Source organism: Anomalospiza imberbis, chromosome 1, assembly GCF_031753505.1.
Source record: "Anomalospiza imberbis isolate Cuckoo-Finch-1a 21T00152 chromosome 1, ASM3175350v1, whole genome shotgun sequence".
Taxonomy (NCBI): Eukaryota; Metazoa; Chordata; class Aves; order Passeriformes; family Viduidae; genus Anomalospiza; species Anomalospiza imberbis.
The window spans coordinates 149,634,933-149,654,024 of record NC_089681.1 but is presented as its reverse complement, the minus strand read 5'-3'; the positions used below and the strand labels follow the sequence as shown (position 1 = coordinate 149,654,024).

At 49.3% G+C, this 19,092-nt stretch overlaps 1 protein-coding gene across 1 annotated transcript; it reads left to right on the top strand.

Annotated features, from left to right (window-relative positions):
* Positions 1 to 2,927: 2,927 nt before the first annotated feature.
* KLHL40 (kelch like family member 40) lies at positions 2,928 to 13,908 on the top strand. Its single transcript, XM_068175987.1, has 6 exons — positions 2,928 to 4,866; positions 8,316 to 8,476; positions 9,844 to 9,951; positions 11,055 to 11,240; positions 11,814 to 11,960; positions 12,694 to 13,908. The coding sequence occupies exons 1-6, from the start codon at positions 3,721 to 3,723 to the stop codon at positions 12,803 to 12,805; spliced, it is 1,860 nt and encodes a 619-aa protein (XP_068032088.1). The 5' UTR covers positions 2,928 to 3,720; the 3' UTR covers positions 12,806 to 13,908.
* Positions 13,909 to 19,092: the final 5,184 nt, after the last annotated feature.

Here is a 19,092-nt window from a genome sequence, read left to right as displayed (position 1 = left end):
GGCACCACCCTGAGGTGCTGGCACCAAGGGCTCTGTCACTGTGGTGGCTCAGCTCAGGTCTGTGGCTGCCTGGGAGGACAGAGTCACCTCCCAGTGTTGAAGTGGGTGACTCACATGGCAAAGCCCAGTGACTCTGCACTGCCCTCCTGACTTGGATACTTCAGGAGAGAAAATAGCCCATTCACTAAGAGTCTATATTTACCCAGCAGATGCATCTGCTGAAGCTGCCAGAAGGAGCTAATCTTAGACACCAACCCAGCCAGTGATCTGTTAGAGACAGTTCACGGGAGAATTTGGGCTCTGCCCTCTTTTTCCAGGCATTATCCCTTCAGCTTTTGCTGCTCTGACAAGCCCTGGAGGTCTGGTGGGCCAGACTGACTCAACCAGCTCAGCCTTGCACAGGACACCCTCAGCCTCACTGAATGCTTCTGTGGGAGGGGATTTATTCACTGCTCATCTCTCTGGAGAAGAGCATCTCATCTGCTCTGGTTATTGCCTGCTGCTTCATAAAACTCCCACCAAGAAGCCAAGAAAAGCATTTTTTTAGTGTAATTACAAATCCCAGTTAATAGCCTTACACTGGACACTTTCTTGTTCAGCCTGACATGGCTAAAATTCCTTTGTGTTGTAACATTTTGTATGGGTGGGAGTGATCCTGCAGCACTGCACCCCTTTGGGATGCATCCATGTATCCTCACTGTTGTGGTTTAATCCCACACAGTTTCTCTCTCACTCACTCCCCCTCATCCCATAAGGAGGAGAATCTGAAAGAAAAGGTAAACAGGTAAATCTGTTGAGATAAGAACAGTTTAACATTTGAAACAAAACATAATGATGATAATAATAATAATGACAAAGAGAGGAGAAAGAGCAAGAGGAACAAGTGATGCACAACACAATTGCTCATCACCTGCTGGCTGATGCCCAGCCTGTCCCCAGACAGCAAATTGGCTCCCTCCTGTGTAATTTCCACAGTTTATATCCTGGAAATGATGTTCTGTGATGTGGAATATCCCTCTGGCCAGCTCAGGTCAGCTCTCCTGGCCACGTTGCTTCCCAGCTTTTGGTGCAGCTCCTCACTGGCAGAGTGTGGGACATGGAAAATCCTTGACTCGGGGTGAGAATGACAGCAGGAGCCAAATATCGGTGAGTTATCAGCATTATCCTCATCCTAAATCAGGAAAAACACATCACTGTAGAAGGAAAATTAACTCTGCCAGACGAAACCAGGACCTTCACCCACTCCCATGTCCTGGGGGAGTACTGCCCACTTGAGGACACATTTAATGACTGTGGGAGTCCACTGGTCATTGGAAATCCTGGGCTGTGGCCCTGTCAGATCGGGGGGACAGTACACCCAGGCTCTTGGAAAACCAGGGCTGCTTCCCCAAGCCTTGGAGCTGCTCCAGCTGCTGGGCAAAGCCACTGAAGCCCTTGGAGTCCCCAGGGCAGGTTTGGGACCAGCACAGGACCCTTTCCCTGGGTGAGCCACCAACCTGGGAGATGCCAGAGACCCACCAGGTCCCAGAGCTCCTCTGGGAAGGGTTGTAGCTGAATTTTAGCAGTGGCACCTCGTGGGGTGGGGGATAAGGAAGCAAAACTCAGATGGCAGCACAAGGAAAAGGAAAACAAGGCAGGGCTCAAGGGAGATTAAAGGCAGAGGGAGGGGAGGAAATCCCAGCTGGTGGCACAACAACACAGGATTAAACTTGGGGTGGCACAGAGCTGATGCAGAGGGAGCAGAGAGGGGAGGGTGGGGGTGTCCAGCCCCAGATGTCAGGGAGCAAATATTCCTGAAGTCCGACCCAGTTCAAAGATCAGCACTCGGAGCTTCATCCCGTCACAGATGAGCAGCACAGAAGAGCTTATGATGTGGGCTCTGAAAACAGCTGGTGATTATTTCCCTGCTATATTGGCACTTCCCAGATGCTGCTGGAACCACACCAGTACAGAAGGACTTCATAGTGGTACAGCTCCCTCCCTCTTCCCACTTTGACATAACCATCATGGCAATTTTTATAAACACATCCCTGCCAGGGTAAGGGGTTGTGTGGCTTTAAATACACCAAGAATTATGGCTAATATTTTTTCATAGACTTAATTAAACCGTTCATTAAATCTGTGCCATCACTGAGTGTCAGACAGCCCAGAGGGTCCACAGCAAGAGATAAAACAGATTCATGCACAAGTTTTACTATGGGTATAAATAATTATAGCTACTCTACTCGCCCATGTCTGTCAAAACTAATTTGCTTCTTTGTGAGCTCCGTGGGAATAGCTGGACCTGGACTGGCCATTTGAGGGCCCAGGGGACTTCCTAGACATCCATGGGTAGGCAAGCAGGACACAAGAGCTGCTGGAGAGCTCAGCCACCCTGGAGCATCAGCTCCAGGCCAGACAGGTTGTCCTGCTGGGTCTCTAGACTTCATCCAGAGGGGAGTGATGAACCAGAAGGCCTGAGCGGGAGACCCTCAATTTACTAGAAGGTATTTGTGTTTAGATGTCTTAATCTGTGACTTGAAGCCCACCGTTGCATTTTCTTTATTTCTATTCTGCCTCAGACACTCTCTCTGTCACCAGGATCTGGAAAGGATGAATTTATTGGTGCAAAGGTGCCCAGAGACTGTGCCACTGGGGCCCATTTGCACGCATGACAGAGTCACAGAATCAGTGAGGCTGGAAAAGAGCTCTGGGATTGACTCCAGCCTGTGGTTGGACCAGACCACAGCCCTGAGTGCTCTGTCCAGTCTTTCCTTAATGCCTCCAGGGATGGTGACTCCACCACCTACTGCAGGGAAAAAGAACCAGCCCCCTCCCACAAATCCCAAATCCTCAGGTCCTCAAATATAATAATATTTGAAAAATATTTGAAAAAATATTTGAAAATATTTGAAAAATAATCCCCCTGCTTTAATGAGGATTTTAAAAGGAACTTCCAGCACAGATCTCATATCCCGTAGAGGGCTGTAAATAAACAGCTCTATCTCCATTTCCCACCCCTTTCCAGACCCCTGAAAAGTGACTCCAGAGGAGAATAAAAGACAAACCTGCGCAGCAAAGCAGGCCTGTGTGGGAGCTGGCTGGAGCTGGGGATGCCACAAAGCCCACACAAGACCCTCCCTTAGCCCATCTTTCCAGCTTTGACTTCATGGCCTGTTTTTAGCACAGCTGAAGGTCCAGCACTTTCAGACCAGCCCATTTAGCATCATCAGGAGGAAGTCCCAGCCTTGCCACCCATGACCCAAAAGGCAGATTGGGCTGTTAGATTCACCCGGAGGCCTCTCCCCAAGCCCGTGGGTCACACGTGTCCCCTGTGGTGTCACAGCAGCCAAACCTCCTGCTCTCCCCACGGTGACTCATGAGCTGACAGACCCTTCCTGAATTACTGAGGCTGGAATTACAGCTGTTCCCCCGGCTCCCTCCCTTCCTCCTTGTCCAATGTGTCATATTAAAGGGTGATCGGCTTACACATGCTGCAGTATGGATTCCTTAAGCTCTGCAGTGCTGTGTCTATATATAAAACCCCGAGCTGGAAACTGAAGTGCACAGACAGCTGGGAGCGTAGCGAGCGTTTCACATTCCCAGTGTGCCAGCGATCTGGAAGCCCGCGAGGCTGTGAGCTCTGCTTTGAGCAAGTTTCTTTACTCAGGTTTGGGTATAGCCACTGATATTTATCCATAAAAGAAGGATTGGGGCGAAGAACAGCGGTTACTCATCACCATGGGTTTGCCTCTTGATCAAGTGGAAGAATTGCGTCTCTACCAGCAAACTCTTCTCCAGGACGGACTCAAAGACATGTTGGACCACAATAAGTTTCTGGACTGTGTCTTAAAAGTGAAAGGGAAGGAGTTTCCCTGCCATCGGCTGGTGCTGGCAGCCTGCAGCCCATATTTCCGGGCCATGTTCCTCTCAGACATGGAAGAGAGCAAGAAGAGGGAGGTCAGCTTGGAAGATGTCGATCCAGACGTCATGGGCAAGATCCTCCATTACATCTACACCTCCGAGCTGGAGATCACCGAGCAGAACGTGCAGGACATCTTCTCCGTGGCCAACATGTTCCAGATCCCCTCCATCTTCACCGTGTGCGTGTCCTTCCTGCAGAAGAGGCTCTGCCTCAGCAACTGCCTGGCCATCTTCCGACTGGGATTGATGCTGGATTGCGCCCGGCTGGCCGTGGCTGCCCGGGATTTCATCTGTGACCGCTTCACGCTGATCTCCCGGGACGAGGAGTTCTACCAGCTCTCCCCTGACGAGTTGATTGCCATCATCTCCAGCGACTCCCTCAACGTCGAGAAGGAGGAGAGTGTCTTTGAGGTGGTGATGAAGTGGGTGGGGACCAAGGACCGTGAGAGCCGGCAGAAGGCCTTGCCTGTCATCTTCGAAAGCATCCGTTTCCGCCTCATGCCCAACGACTACATCAAGGACCACGTGGAGAAGCACGCCATGGTCAAGTCCAGCCCGGAGCTGCTCAAGAAGCTGCAGATGGTGAAGGATGCCCAGAAAGGCAAAATCACCGTGGTGAAGAAGAAGAAAGTGAAGAAGAACAGTGAGAATCAAGCAAAGGAGAATGTTGTCAATGGAGCAGTAGATGAAGGGGAAGATACGGAGGAGGATGCTCTCCCTGGGATCTTGAATGACACGATGCGCTTTGGGATGTTCCTCCAGGACCTTATTTTCATGGTGAGTGACAGTGGAGCAGTGGCCTATGACCCCAATGCCAACGAGTGCTATTTTGCCTCCCTGTCTACTCAAATCCCAAAGAACCACGTCAGTCTGGTGACCAAAGAGAACCAGATCTTCATTGTTGGAGGACTGTACTACAACGAGGACAACAAAGAGGATCCCATGAGCTCCTACTTCCTACAGGTACTACCTTTATCTTTCTTTTGTTTCTTTGACACTTGGGAACATCACCAAGCTTTAGCTTGCATGCAAAGCCCATAGTATTTGTTGTCACATGATGTCAAAGTGAAAATTGCAAACAAAGGAGAATGATCTGGGCTGCTTTACTGGAGATTCTTCTCCCTTTATTTTTAAGGCAGATGCCACTGAGGGGTGGTTTTGATAGTTGAGGAAGAAGGTTTGAAGGAGTAGGAAATAGGAATGATCCTTCCTGATCCAAATCCTGAGGAGAGGATTGTTTAGAACAGTGAATTTGGCCCAGCCCTGGCTGCCATAGGATTCACAAACTGGGAGGTTTGTGGCATCAGACCCAGCTTCTGCTTTGCATCCCCTGCCTTCCCTGGTTATGAACCCCAGGAAAACCCAAGGGTGATGCTGTTAGGTGCCAAAAAAGGAGCAGCATTAGCTGCAGCCACAGAGCAAACACCCCAAGGACACGGGGCATGTCCCTGCCTCCCAACATGTGCCCATTCCTAATGCTGCTCCTGCCCCTGGAGATGGGCTTGGTCCAGCTCAGAGTCTCTGCCTCAGCCATTTCCATCTGGAGAGGGGGAAACCACAACGAGTTGTCGTTGGGGATACTCCTCAGGGAAAGTGGCTGTTCTAACTCAACAGTGACCCAGCTGTGACTGGATTGAGCCATGCAGGCAATCTGAGCCCCAGCCCGGGCTGCAGCCAAGATTTCTTGCTCTGTAGACAGCTAACACAAGGCGCCTGCCCTTCCTGCTGACCCCAAGGAATCCAGTAAATCCCCTGTTCTTCCTCCCATACTCAGAAATGCTTTTTTTGTTCTTCTCCATGGCTCAAATCTTCTGGGAAGAAAGAATAACGTGTCTCAGGCTCACATCTTCTGGGGACAACAATAACATCTCCAGGCAGAAAGGATAAAATGAGGGGGGTTGCCAAGCTGAGACACAGAGCCCTGGTCCCTGCCTTGACTCGTTGCCCTCATCAGTAGGGCTGCACATCATGCAGGGACCATGCTTGTCCTCACCTAGAAAGGGGCAGGGGGTTGTCCAGGGAATGAGAAGCCAGGAGGAAGAAACCCCCAGCCTTATATTATAGGAGGGAGTGGGAAAGCTGAGGAAGTGCTGGGGGTGTCCTGTACAGCCTTTCACACTGGACAATCCATGATGACAGAGGTGTGGGCAACCCCATCAGTTACCTGTGAAGAGCAGGCCAATGCATTCAGCCCTAACCTGTGCCTGAAGATCAATCTTCCCAGCAGAGGTGGAGCAGGGTTCAGAGAGGTTACAGAGTCTCCATAAAATCATAGAATGGCCTGGGAGGCCATTCTATGGAATCTTGAGAGGGACTTTGAAGATCAGCCAGTTCCAAACCCCTGCCATGAGCAGGGACACCTTCCACTGGACCAGGTTGCTCAGAGCTCCATCCAACTTGGCCTTGAACACTTCCAGGTGTGGGGAAGTCTCCTTGGAAAAATTCAATATTTGACTTCACAAAGCCCTGCAAAACTGCTCTAACTCCAAATCTGTGCCCCTTTGAACACGTGGGTTGGATAAAAAACATTTGGTGGTCCTTCCCCTCAAAGTACTCTGTGGTTCTAAGCTGCAAACAGCAAGATTTCTCTATTCAGCTCCCAGTTTGCCACTAACTCAGTGGCAAATGCTTTGATCATCGTGGGGCCAGTTTCAGCTCTTCCCCACAAGAAGGGTCTCTTCACACATCACCATATCACTTGTGCTTGGGAGAATCACACAAACCCTGGGACTGGAGAGTGCTGTCAGTTTGCAGATGTTTAATTTATTACATCAGTGTCATTATGTAGCTCACAGCTGCTGAATGAGCAAGAGAGGTTTTGAGGCCTTTTTTTCAGCCCAAACGACTTATTTAGACACACAGCTCTATGACAAGCCACTGTGCCACAGCTCCCTACACCTTCTGACTCTTTCTATCCCCCCCAAATTTCACATTCCCCCTGCTGAAGCCAGGTGCATTAGGTCAGGGATAATTTAGATTTAAGGGCAGGCAGCAAAATATAAAAATGCTGATAAATCCCAGGGGCCTTGCAGATTTTGGCAGGAGCAAAATGATTCCATTGACATTTCGGATGGAAAAGGGTATCCTTTCTTTGTCACTTGCAAGATTTATGACTCAGAAACAATGCTGAATCCATCAAGAAGCAGGAACTATCCTAATGACTGAACTGCTCAGGGTTGCACTATAAATAACACATGTGTGGACCACAGCTTACAAAGAGACAAAAACCACGGGCACCCAGCTGAGGGCGAGTTTTGGAGCCAACCCATCAGGCTGAAGCTCCTTGGCCTGAGCCCATGGCAAACAATGCTCCAGGCAGTGCTGCGTCACAACTTCATCCTGCAGTCCCACAAAATTGGCTGCAAGACATCCCTCCCACCTCTATCAAGCTATATTATTTTTTTTCCCAGTTCCCATTAAGCCACAGTGCTCAGAGTCTCCAGTCTAAGAATTTTTCTTTTTTTTTTCTTTCCTGGTGGGAGATGAGGCAATGCCTTGATCTACAGATGTCCAAGGATTTGGTGATCTGATCCAGCAGCTTGCTCATCTCTCAGATGGGTCTGGCACACTTTATCTGTGTAGCCAACATTGCTGGCAGCACCCTGTTACCTGGCAGAGATGGAAAATGCCAGGATGAAATACTGGGAGGTGTTCTATGCATGAAAAGGTTCAGGAAAATTTCTAGGACTGAAATGCTTCCATTCCTCCAGTCTCAGGAATGATCCATGGTAAGTGCAGCAAGAAGTCTTTCACCCAAAGATGACCAAGCTTGTTCCAAGTTAAGAAGAGGAGACTCAGGAGAGAGCTTATCACTCTACAGCTCCCTGAAAGGAGGCTGGAGCCAGGTGGGGTTGGCCTCTTCTCCCAGGTAACCAGTGACAGGATGAGAGGACAAGGCCTCAAGCTGCACCAAGGGAGGTTCAGGTTGGATGTCATGGAGAATTTTTTTACTGAAGAGGTGGTCAGGCATTGAGATTGGCTGCTCAGGGAAGTGGTGCAGTCACCATCCCTGGTGGTGTTCAAGAAATGAGCTGATGTGGCACTCAGTGCCATGGAATTGTCAAGGAGGTGACTGGTCAAAGGTTGGACCCTATGATCGCAGAGGTATTTCCCAACTTTAATGTGATTCTATAAGTTCCAGGCTTTGATGAATAGAGCAGAACGTGTTGCTGCAGACCCGTCTCTGCTCTTATGCCTTATCACAAAAGGTCTATCATACAAGTTGTGACTTGGGTTTGCTCTCAGATCTCCCATCCTGCTCCGGCTGACAAAGGCACAGCCACAGGAGCATTGCAGAGAGTGCTGCTGGGGTGACCAAGCTGCACATGGGAACAGACTTTGTCCTCCACCTCTACACCCTGACTTTTGCTGAACAAATGGGCACACACTGATGACCATATGTTCCCTTCCAGTACGACCATCTGGACGCAGACTGGCTGGGGATGCCCCCCCTGCCCTCCCCTCGCTGCCTCTTCGGCCTGGGGGAGGCAGAGAACTCAATTTTTGTGGTTGGAGGGAAGGAACTGAAGGAGGGAGAGAAGACCTTGGATTCAGTCCTGTGCTACGACCGGCTGTGAGTGTTCAGTGCGAGTCTGGGGTGGAGGGGGCTTGGAGGAGAAGGTGGAGCAGCTGCCATGCAAAGTGACTCCAGCTCTCCAGGGGTCAAAAGGTTTGGGAGAAGGGCTTGAACTCTGTGTGTGGATGCTGGCACTGTGCTTGAGCTGTGCCCTGGGGCTCTGAGCTGCCTCACTCCAGCTGCTCCCTTTATTGAGCCTCCTGGAGAGGGAAGCCTTTATGGGGATATTTTGTTATCTGGGACTGGTGTTAGTAGATGTTCATGTGAGACATGTACAGAGTTTTTTTTTTTTTTTCTTCTGCTAAATCTTCTGCTCTTGCCCATTGATTAAAAGATCAGTGACACTCACTGTGCTCTCACCAAAAGAGGTTTGAATAGAAAAGCTTGTTTTTAAAATTTTCAGATGTGTTGCAGAATGGCTCATCCTGATTGATATCAGGCTTAGTATCCAATTATTTTTGGACAATGGGCTCTGACCCATGCTAGCTCATGAGCTTTATTAAAAGGCACCATCCTGTTCTTCTCTCAGGAGACAGAAACTTCCAAAGCCTGCTGCTCTCTGCCCCAAAGAGACAGAGCAGCAGGCATCACCAAGCCTTTGCTTGGTCTATATTTAGATGTGTGTGTTCCAAGTCTGTTTTATAGGCAGAGATTTGAAACCAGTTCCAGTCCCACAGAGCGGGGCATTTATCTGCCCCTGCAGACTCTGGGAAACAATTTGTCTGCCCCCACTAAGTGCTTGGGGGTGGTTTGAGTATCAGTTTGAGGCTGGTAGAGATGTGATCAGCACCACTCTATCTCTGGTTTTGTTTGGTTGATATTACTCTGATTGTCATGGCTGAACATGAGCCAGCCACGTGTCCAGGTGGCCAAGAGGGCCAGTGGCATCCAGGATGTATCAGCAGGACCAGGGAAATATTCCTTTGTGCTGGACACTGTGAGGCTGCACCTCAAATCCTGCATCCAGTTTTGGGCCTTTCATGACAAGAAGGACATTGAGGGGCTGGAGTGAGCCCCAAGAAGGGAACAGAACTGAGGAAGGGTCTGGAGCACCAGGAGCAGCTGAAAGAACTTGGGAGGCTTAGCCTTGAGAAAAGGAGGTTCAAGGGGTCATTATTGCTCCCTATACCTACCTGAAGAGCTCAAGAAAATAATGGATATTAGCATAAATATTCTGCTTATTTTACTGTCATCCTTTTTTAGGATCACAACATTTACTGTCTGAACCTGTCTCATTGCAGACCTTGTGTTTCTGAGATTGAGTCCAACCCTGTGCTCACCTCTGGGTCTAGAAAATGCCATGTGCTCTAGGTGTCATGCAGCAAGTTACAAATCCTTTTGTTTCCCATCTTTTTCTGGCCCAGGTCCTTCAAGTGGGGTGAGGCCGATCCCCTTCCCTACGCGGTCTATGGCCACGCAGTGGTATCACACAAGGATCTTGTCTACGTCATCGGGGGCAAAGGAAGTGACAAGTAAGTCAAAAAGCAAGAGAAAATCAAGGAGGCAATCCCCCAAACCAGCGGGAGTGCAGAGTTGGTACCTCCTCAGCCTGGTTTAAGAAGGGCTGGATGGGATAGGAGATGTGGATCCTTCCCTCTCCACTCACCTTTGTGCCTGCAGCTCTTTCCAAAACCTTAGGAGGCCAACAGGGACATCAGGAAGATGGCAGTGTCCTTACAGGAGAGAGAATGCATTGCGCCATCCCTGGAAGCAGGCTGGAGGGGGCTTTGAGGGAAACTGGTCTATTGGAAGGTGGCCCTGCCCACGGGGGGTTGGAATGAGATGCTCTTTAAAGATCCTTCCAAATCAAACCATTCTCTGATCCCCTTTGCTCACAAAAAAAAAAAAAATTCACACAGGTTGGGAGAGGCATTGAAGGGCAACAAGCCCCTTCACTTTTGGGGTGACCTGTCTTGGGCTTGTGGAGCAGAGCGGTCACCATAGTCAAATCCAGACATGTATTTGCAACAGGAAGGAAAATCTTCATCCACCCTGACCCCATCCCGCCCTCCTGCAGGAGACGAGCTCAGCAGGAAAAGCCTCTCTCAGGAGCATCACAATGGCTGCCTTGCAGGGCACAAATGTGCCTGTTTGCAGAGCAAACATTCCGCAGTCCAGCAAGGATTGGTCCTGCTGGAGAAGGGTTATGGTCAGAAAGGTGTGAACATCCTCACACTGCCCACCTGGTGACAGGAACACCACTGAGGATATTTTGCAGCACCACAGTGGATCAGGAGCAATAAAACAATGCCTTGGTGGCTGTGAGAGGGCCAGGTTGGCTGCCTGGACCTGCTTCCAGGTGTGTGAGCACCAAGCTGAGCTCTCAGGACTCCTATCTAAAGCGGGCACAGCAGGAGGGGATGTGTTACACACACAGATGGTGTCTCCAGGCATGAACATCCTTGGGTGCACACCCAACAAAGGATGTGGGCTCCTTCACTCATGCTGATGTGAAGGAGCAAAATCCTCCCTAGAGACCTCACCTTCTTCCCAGCAGACACCCCCAAACCCCAGGAGTGCAAAACCACCCCTTGGCAGGTGATCGAGGCTCCTTTTCCTTCTCATTTTTCTCCAGGAAGTGCCTGAAGAAGATGTGTGTCTACAACCCAGCCAAGTTTGAGTGGAAGGAAATGGCTCCCATGAAAACCGCCCGCTCCTTGTTCGGAGCCACCGTGCACAAGGACAAAATCTACGTGGCAGCTGGTGTCACCGACTCCGGTTTGACCAGCTCGGTGGAGGTCTACGACATCGCCACCAACAAGTATGTCCTGAGTTGTGGTCACACAAGGAGTAGGTGCAGGTGTACACTCAGCAACTTCCAACCATCCTGGAGTTTGCTTGCGACTCCTGATGTCAGTTCCTCCAGTTTATACGCCCGTGGTAGGGGAGCTGGAACTGGATAATCTTTAAGGTCCCTTCCAACCCAAGCCATTCTAGGGTTCTATGGTTCCTCAGGGAGCTGGGCATCACCAAAGTCACTGTGGTTGGGCTGTGGATCATCTCAGGCTGGCCCTCAAAGTTGTTTCACCCACTGTGCCATCCTTGGGTTCCTGGAGTTTCACCCAGCACAATAAACCCTCTGAGTTTGGGTGTCTCTTGCAGCTGCAGTCCCAGCACTGGGACATACTGGTCCATGCACCCATAGAAAAACAAAGCTGAACAATGATGATGGGAACAGTTTCCCTAAAAAGAGCTAGGGTATGGTCCCATCCCACCTAGACCTGCACAAATGGATGTGTCACTAGCGAGCTCAGTTGTTGAATCCTGATTTGAAGCCATCCTCAGTGTGGCGGTGGCCAGGATGCTCTAACTTGTCCCCTCTCTCGTGTGGCAGGTGGGACACCTTCACTGAGTTCCCTCAGGAGCGCAGCTCCGTCAGCCTGGTCAGCCTGTCCGGGGTGCTCTACCTGCTTGGGGGGTTCGCCACGGTGGAGACAGAGTCGGGAGAGCTGGTGCCGACAGAGCTGAACGATGTTTGGAGGTGACAACCTTCCCCAGGGCTGTCCAAGGGAGCATGGGAGGGATGTTAGTAATGAAATAGATCATTTCTGTATTTTTTTATGCCACCAGTGTGAGATGGAGGTCGTCACCCCAGCACGAGGCTGCAGGCTCAGCACTCGGTGTCTGGGAAGTTTGCCCTGCGCTGTGCTGGAGGGCACATTGGTGCTTCAGTGATCTCTCCCAGCCTCACATAGCAGCAGACCAGGGAAAACTTGCTGTTGTTGTGCATTGACATTTTGCCTGGAGCTGCTTCCAGCCTCTCCTTTGGTGTGGAGCAGCATCTGTGCAATGCTTCCTCTCCCTGGGAACAGCCAGTGCTCTGGCTGGGAAGCAGAGAGTCTGGGCTGGGAAGCAGATAGTCTTACATGCAAGAGGAGTGGGAAGAAAGCACTTAGTGACAGCTGCTTGTGCAGCATTGACTGCTCCTGTCCCTCACATCGGTGCTCTGGCATCCTCAGCAGGATCCTGCTGTCCTTCACCATGGATATTCCACCTTGGTGCTATCAACCCAATTCCCAGAAGAAAAATATCCCCTCCCCTGCAAGGCCACGTGCTGATATCTATGTCCTCCAAACCAGAGCACGCCAGGGCTGAAAGCCCCCATGCAAATTCTTGTGGCCAAATAACTCCTGTGGGCTCCCACCTCCATGGAGAGCAGCTGGAGGGAGGGAGAGGAGACCTTTCCTCACCATTGTCTATCTGCCTCTCCCCAGGTATGATGAGGAGCAGAAGAAGTGGGAAGGGGTCCTCCGGGAGATCCAGTACGCCTCCGGTGCCACCTTCCTGCCCGTGCGCCTCAATGTTCTGCGCCTGACTAAGATGTAGTCAGGAGTATATGGGTCCTCTTTCCATGGGGTGCTGGGGCAAGGAGGGATGGGGAGATGCTTCTCAGAGATGTGGCATCTGGACACTGCCCGGGACATTGCATCTGTGATTGGTACTTTTTTGGATAAGTGGGAAAGAGGGGAGAGTATCTGGAAAACCTCCGGGAACTTGAAGGTGCTCACAAGGTCATTAGAGAGGGGATCTGGAGCCTGCATGGAGCTGGGGAAGACTGAGAAGCACATAAAAATTACTTATTCCAGTCTCAGGAGACAGGAAAAATAGATCATATATTTTTTTAACTTCTTTCTCCATGTTTTTCTCTATCTTTTCAACTGCTGTTGGACCTCTCCAACAAACAGCAGATGCAGAAAGTGAGGACTAAGATGACGTTCCCCAGGGAAAGGCATCCACAAAGAATTTCCCAACCTAAGGTGTCTGTGAGCACAGTGTTCCTTGGAGAGGAGAAGGAAGGGTTAAAGTCAAGTGGTAGAGGAGAGACCTGGTAGAATCTGTTGAGTTCCTGAGTGAAGAGGGTTGTTGGGATGAGGCAGTTAAAAGAGAAGATCATGTGAGCAGCAGAAGCATTTTGGAAGTTGTAATGAAAAGCAAAAAATCTTAGTTCTTTGCCTCCACCTCGACTTTGGAGTGATGAGAGGCCGGGAGCTGAGTCTCAGGAAGGGAGGAGTCATGGAAGTTGTAGGGTGGGAAGGGAGGAGACATGGACAGAGGATGCCACATGTGGTCATCTCCAGCCTTTTGGGCTCCTCACCTTCAATCACAGATCACAATGTCCTCCCCTATGGATGGACAAATGCTGGGGTTTAGGGAAAGGTTTTATATTTCTGCTGTTTTTCTTATTTTTCATGTTCAGATTTTTTTAAGAGTATTTTACTTTGCTAAGATCTCAAATGTGTTTGGCTCAAAGAGATCTTCCGACTAAGGAAAAATGCATATTTATTTTAAAATTGTCAACAATGAAGTTTTGATAGAGACATGACTGTACTGGCAGCAGGAAAAAAGATCTGTTTGAGCAAAAATCTCCTGATGCCCACACCATCTGACCAGCGGTTTATTTAAAATAAATGTGACTATTCCAAAAGAAATCCCCTGTGTTTACACATTGCTAGAGCTGAAACTGATCCTTCACAGCAACCAAAGACAAGGACTGAGCACAAATTGTGATGGACACATGCAGCAAAACAGCCCCAAGGAGAGCCCCATCTTTTCTTGTTATTTTCCCCCATTTGAGAGCTGAAATTTTAGGATCTGTATCCTTACAGCTCTTCCCTATGAATACCACAATTGGGAGTTTACCCAGGACTAGAAGGAAGCTGGATGCCTACACTGACAGGATGAGAGGAAACAGCCTCAAATTGTGCCAGGGGAGGTTTAGATTGGATATTAGGATGAGGTTTTTCATGGAAAGGATTATAAAGCACTGGAAAAGGCAGTGGAGTTCCAGTGACGGAGTCACCATCCCTGGAAGTGTTCCAAAAATGTGGATCTGGCACTTAGGAACATGGTTTAGTGGTGAACATGGTGGTGGTGCTGGGTTGGTGGTTGGACTCGGTGAGATTAAAGGTCTTTTTCCAAGATTAAAAATTCCATGTTTCTGTGAGGTCATGGTACCTTTAACAGGGTTGATAATCAATATTAATTCAAAAAAAGAACAAAAACAAACCTTGCAAAATAATTGCCTCAAAGTGGTATGAAAATTCTGGTATCAAAAATCTGGGTCAAAATTCATTTGTGGAGAAACTGAAATATGTTTGAAAGGACAAAGAATTCAAGGGAAGTAAAGGAACCAGAGTCTTGTCCTGGTTTCATTTGAAGGATTTAGGAAGTTACAGGATAAGCTCCTTAGAGGACAATCGCATCAGAACAGTAATGAAATATTTCAAAAGAAAAAGAAATCCAAGGTGACTGGCTGTCACAAAGTAGCTTAAAAAAGAAAAGGGGGAACAAAAATCTTTGAAACAATCAAATGTGTGAAAAACGCAGGGAAAAGAAATAAACACCTTCTGCCTAGCTCTGCAGAAATTAATGTAGAGAATTCCCAAGCTAATTAAAGATGAATCTTCCAAATAGCTTCTGGCAGAAAAAAAAAAAAAAAAAAAAAAGAGACGAATTCAAAAAAAAAAATTACCAAAAAAAAAAAATCCCTGCATAGAATAATAATTTTTAAAAAGTCATTTATTGCAGTGCCAGGATCCCACCTCCTGCCTCCAGCAACACCATTCCTAGAAGTGTTGAAGGCATGAGTGTAAGTTGCACTCAGTGTTCTGGTCTGGTTGACAAGGTGGTGATTGGTCAAAGGTTGACTCAATGAACGGGCATTTTCCAGCATTTTCCAGCCTTAATGATTCTGGGATGCTGTGACCTTTGCTTCAGCTTTTCTTGCTGAATGCAGGCTGGAAATTGTTGATGATCCTAATAGAGGTTTAATCCCCACTCATCTCTGCCACATTTCTTAGCTCTCCTGGAGGAATTCTGGGCTTTTTGAAGCCAGCAGAAGAATGTTGCTGACCTTCCATGAGTTGTGATGTGGTCCGGATAAAGGCTCAAGATGTTTCAAATAAACTGGAGTTCAGTGCTCACGTGGGGTTCACGTCCATTATAGAGCTGTGGAGAAGCCACCACTGGCACAGGGCAGGAAACTATAAAGGGAAAAATAGCTGTTGGATAAAAATACCCAGAAGAACTTGAAACATCCCTCTGCTTGAGCAACATGAGGCAAATCTCAGCACATGCTGGTCCGAGGAAGGAGGCAAATTTGGACATCACCAAGTGAAGGTGTGGCCTGGGCATGTTCCTCCACATCTCCAAGAGGCTGTGTCAGTTTAAAGGCCATCACAGATAAGAAATGCCACCAGGAATGCTCAGAGAGACATCACTCTTCCTTGCTGCCTGGTGTCTTCCTGGCTCGGATACAACAGCTTCAGTGGCATAGGTCCCTCTACAGATAATGACAGTGGCAAAGACTACATCCAAAGGCTGAGGGAAAACCATCTCTTCTTCCATTATCTTCCCAATATCCATGCTGATATTGTTGGCAAGGTTCCCCCTGCTCCACTTTAAATTGATAAAGGCATTGGTTGCTTTTGGATGTGCTCCTTGGTTTCTCCACAGCCAACAGAGACCAGAGAGCTCCTACTCAGAGTTCACACTGACCTGATTGAGCCAGTAGGACCAGGTGCTCAGTCTTTACCCCAGGGCTGTAAGCACGGATTTCCTTCTTCTCATCACTCATCACCCTTCCCTGAAAAGCTCTTTTTTTGTTGGCCCCACAGCAGTCAAGTTGTCTCACACACACACACACACACCTCCCACCAAACCCAACACAGAGCCTGTACATGCGAAACAGTGGCAGCAGTCAACATTCCACAGGATTCCTCACCCTCCCCATCTCTGACTGCTCACACAGTTGCCTGAAAAAAACCCTTTTAAAAGAAAAGAAAAAAAAAAAAAAGGGGGGGGGGGGGGGGAAGAAAAAGATAAAGCAAAATTAAAGTAACAAAGAAAGTGGTGGAGCTTTCGGTTTTCTTTTATAAAAGACAAATCGTTTATTGATTCAGTCCTTCCACTTGCAACCTCTTTGGTAACAGTCATAACACTTCCAGACTGGGAGAACGCAGTGGAAAGGCCCGGTTCTGACTTCTCACCAGTTTCAGAGCTCAGCAAGCCCCAACGTGCCTTGGTGAGAGGCCAAAAGCAGATTTCAAAGCATGGCCAAGGACCTGGCCTCGAGGGACAACCCAAACCAGCCTCCCTACCGTGACTTGTTGCGCTCGTGGGCGGCTCAGAGAGCAGCCCCAGCACCCCCAGGCAGAAGATGGCTCGGGATGGGGATGTCTGACTGGGAGTTGTGCCCTGGGAGGTGGCTTTGATGAACCTCTTGGGACCTCCTGGACATTGGCCAACGGAACCATCGATGAAGCAAGACTCACCCGTTCCTGCGGTAGACAATGACTTGCCTCAGCTGGCCCCACGGGGATGGACTAATCCAACCATCTCAGCCTCCCCCTCCTCACACCATCCCAAAGAGAGCAACTGCTGTACTTGGAGTTAAAGATAAACATATATTGATTACACATGGTCATAAAAAAAAAAGTAATAATAATAATAATAATACATTTCCTAGAACATTACTTAAGATGCTTCTGAAAAGCATCCAAGCTTCCCCTCCCCTCCCCGCCTTCCCTTAATCTATACAGAATAAAGTGCTTTGTTTAGTTTGTTCACACTTGTAGAGCCACCAATACACTCTTAACTTGGCATGTTTGGGCAACCGATACTGAATGCCGTAAAATAACTCAGAGCCGAACACCAGGCATGAGAAACTAGTTTTGAGGCAAGTGCTTGGGGTTTCATTCATCTCCTTCAAGTTCCATGCTACAGAGGTTGTTCTTATTCCTATTTTTTTTTCTTCTCCTTTTTTAAAAATTATTATTTTCTTCCTTTGTAAGTTCAACCCAACTCCTGTTGTGGTTCTGTGTCTCTAGGCAGGGCTGCGTGTGGGGAAGCTCTCGCCGTCCGTGTGAACAAAGGGCATTTGTCCATCTGTCCTTCCCTCCTGACTTCGGGCAAACCAAGAGTCACCTCAGAGGAGTTGTCTAGCAGCGGATGCTCGTCTCTATTGCACTGTCACAGCCATTCCCACCCATCCGTCCATCCATCCATCACCTTCCCACCGCGCCAGGGTTATGGCTGTGGTCCGAAGGGCCAGCTGTGCCTCGTGGATACGTGAGGCGAACTGGTCTGTGCTACCAGGCTCCTGGGATATATAAACCAAAAATGACCCTCCCCACATGATTCCCTCCCTCCCCAAAGTTCAAGTGAAGGGTGGAATGGGGGGGAAAAGAAATGTCCGACCCAGACAAGTCTGGAGTTTAGGTGTGTGGGAAGAGCTGTCAGGTGAACGTTGCGCTATGGCGTATTCAGGAACTGCGTAATGGAAATCAAGCCCCTCTCCACCCTCGCGGTCTGTCAAAGAAGGGATGTGAGAGATTAAGGTGCAAGAGTTAAAAAAAAAAAAAAAAAAAAAAAAAGAATTAAAAAAAATTAAAGTAAAACATAAAAAGCTTGAAAACAACGGACCCAGCTCTCCTGCCTCCTGCCCTGTCTAACCCCAAGGGGTGCAACAGCGCCGGCTGGGACGGGTCCGGGATGGACGAGGCACTGCGGGAGCGACTCGTCTGAGCTCTTAGTACACGAACGAAAACCAGACATGGAGCCACACTGGGGCTGAGTCAGGGTGTAGACAAAAGGGCTCGGAGGCCTTGCAGGACTCCTGGGAACTACGCAGGCCTTGGAGAGGGGAGGGAGCAGCAGGGATCTGGTTCTCCAAAGTGCTGTGTGCATGGTCACATCTCAATGTCTCCAAGTGGCTCTACGAACAGGCTCTCGAAGGGGATTGGACGTGGCTGGGATCGGTCACTGGGCTTTCCGCTGGGCTTCTGGCCTCAAGGAAGTGCTCTCATCTCACAGAGATGTCCAAGGAGGGCAGGTCCTCACTGGGAGAGGATGAACTGGGACAGGAACAGGGAAAGCCACCTCCAGGAGAGTTGAATAAGGGAGCACAATGTCAGCATGGATGTTTACAGGGGGGGAAGTCTATCGGCTGATGGGCTCCATCAAAGAAGACCATAAAAGTAAGGTGAGCCCTCCTCAGGGCACAGCACTCCCATCCTGTCCCAAGGCTGAACATGAGGGGAAAGAAGCACAAGGAAGCCCAAGGGGATGGGATCTGGGAGGCAGCAGAGGAGGAGACAGCATGGACCACTCCAGCACCTCCATGGGTTTCACTGAATGCTTCTCTAAACCAAACATCTTCCAGTATGGGTCATGGTCCCTTCAGACAGCCAATGGCCCCAAGAGCCCTCATCCCTCACAGGTGTGTTTGAGGCTTTGCACCATCCCAACAAGCCCCAGGGTCATGGAGGGGGGCAGCAGAGAAGCCTTTGGAACCCACCTGAGAAAGTCAATAAGGTGAGGCAGCTCTGCCATAGCAACCTCCTCATGCTCGGAGCAAATGGAGATGGGGGTGAGCTCACTGCTACTGAGAGCCACGCTGGGGATCCACAGAATCCCACCCAACACAAAGATGGAAAGGACTTTGTGGCTCCAAAATGCTAACATCAGTCAGCTTTCCCAAGATGCTGGGCACCAGTGGGGCACCACTCAGCAGGAGGTGACACCAGTCACCTCAAAGAGCACGCAGGAGAACAGCAGATGCGCCCCGGTCCTGTCCCCGTCAGACTCCTGCATGTCCCCAGTCAGCAAAGCCC

Excerpts from the sequence above, each read along its gene's own strand:
- KLHL40 (XM_068175987.1), top strand. The coding sequence starts at position 3,721 with ATGGGTTTGCCTCTTGATCAAGTGGAAGAATTGCGTCTCTACCAGCAA. Across the intron at positions 9,952-11,054 it reads GGGGGCAAAGGAAGTGACAA|GAAGTGCCTGAAGAAGATGT; the intron begins GTAAGTCAAAAA and ends ATTTTTCTCCAG. Across the intron at positions 11,961-12,693 it reads GAGCTGAACGATGTTTGGAG|GTATGATGAGGAGCAGAAGA; the intron begins GTGACAACCTTC and ends GCCTCTCCCCAG.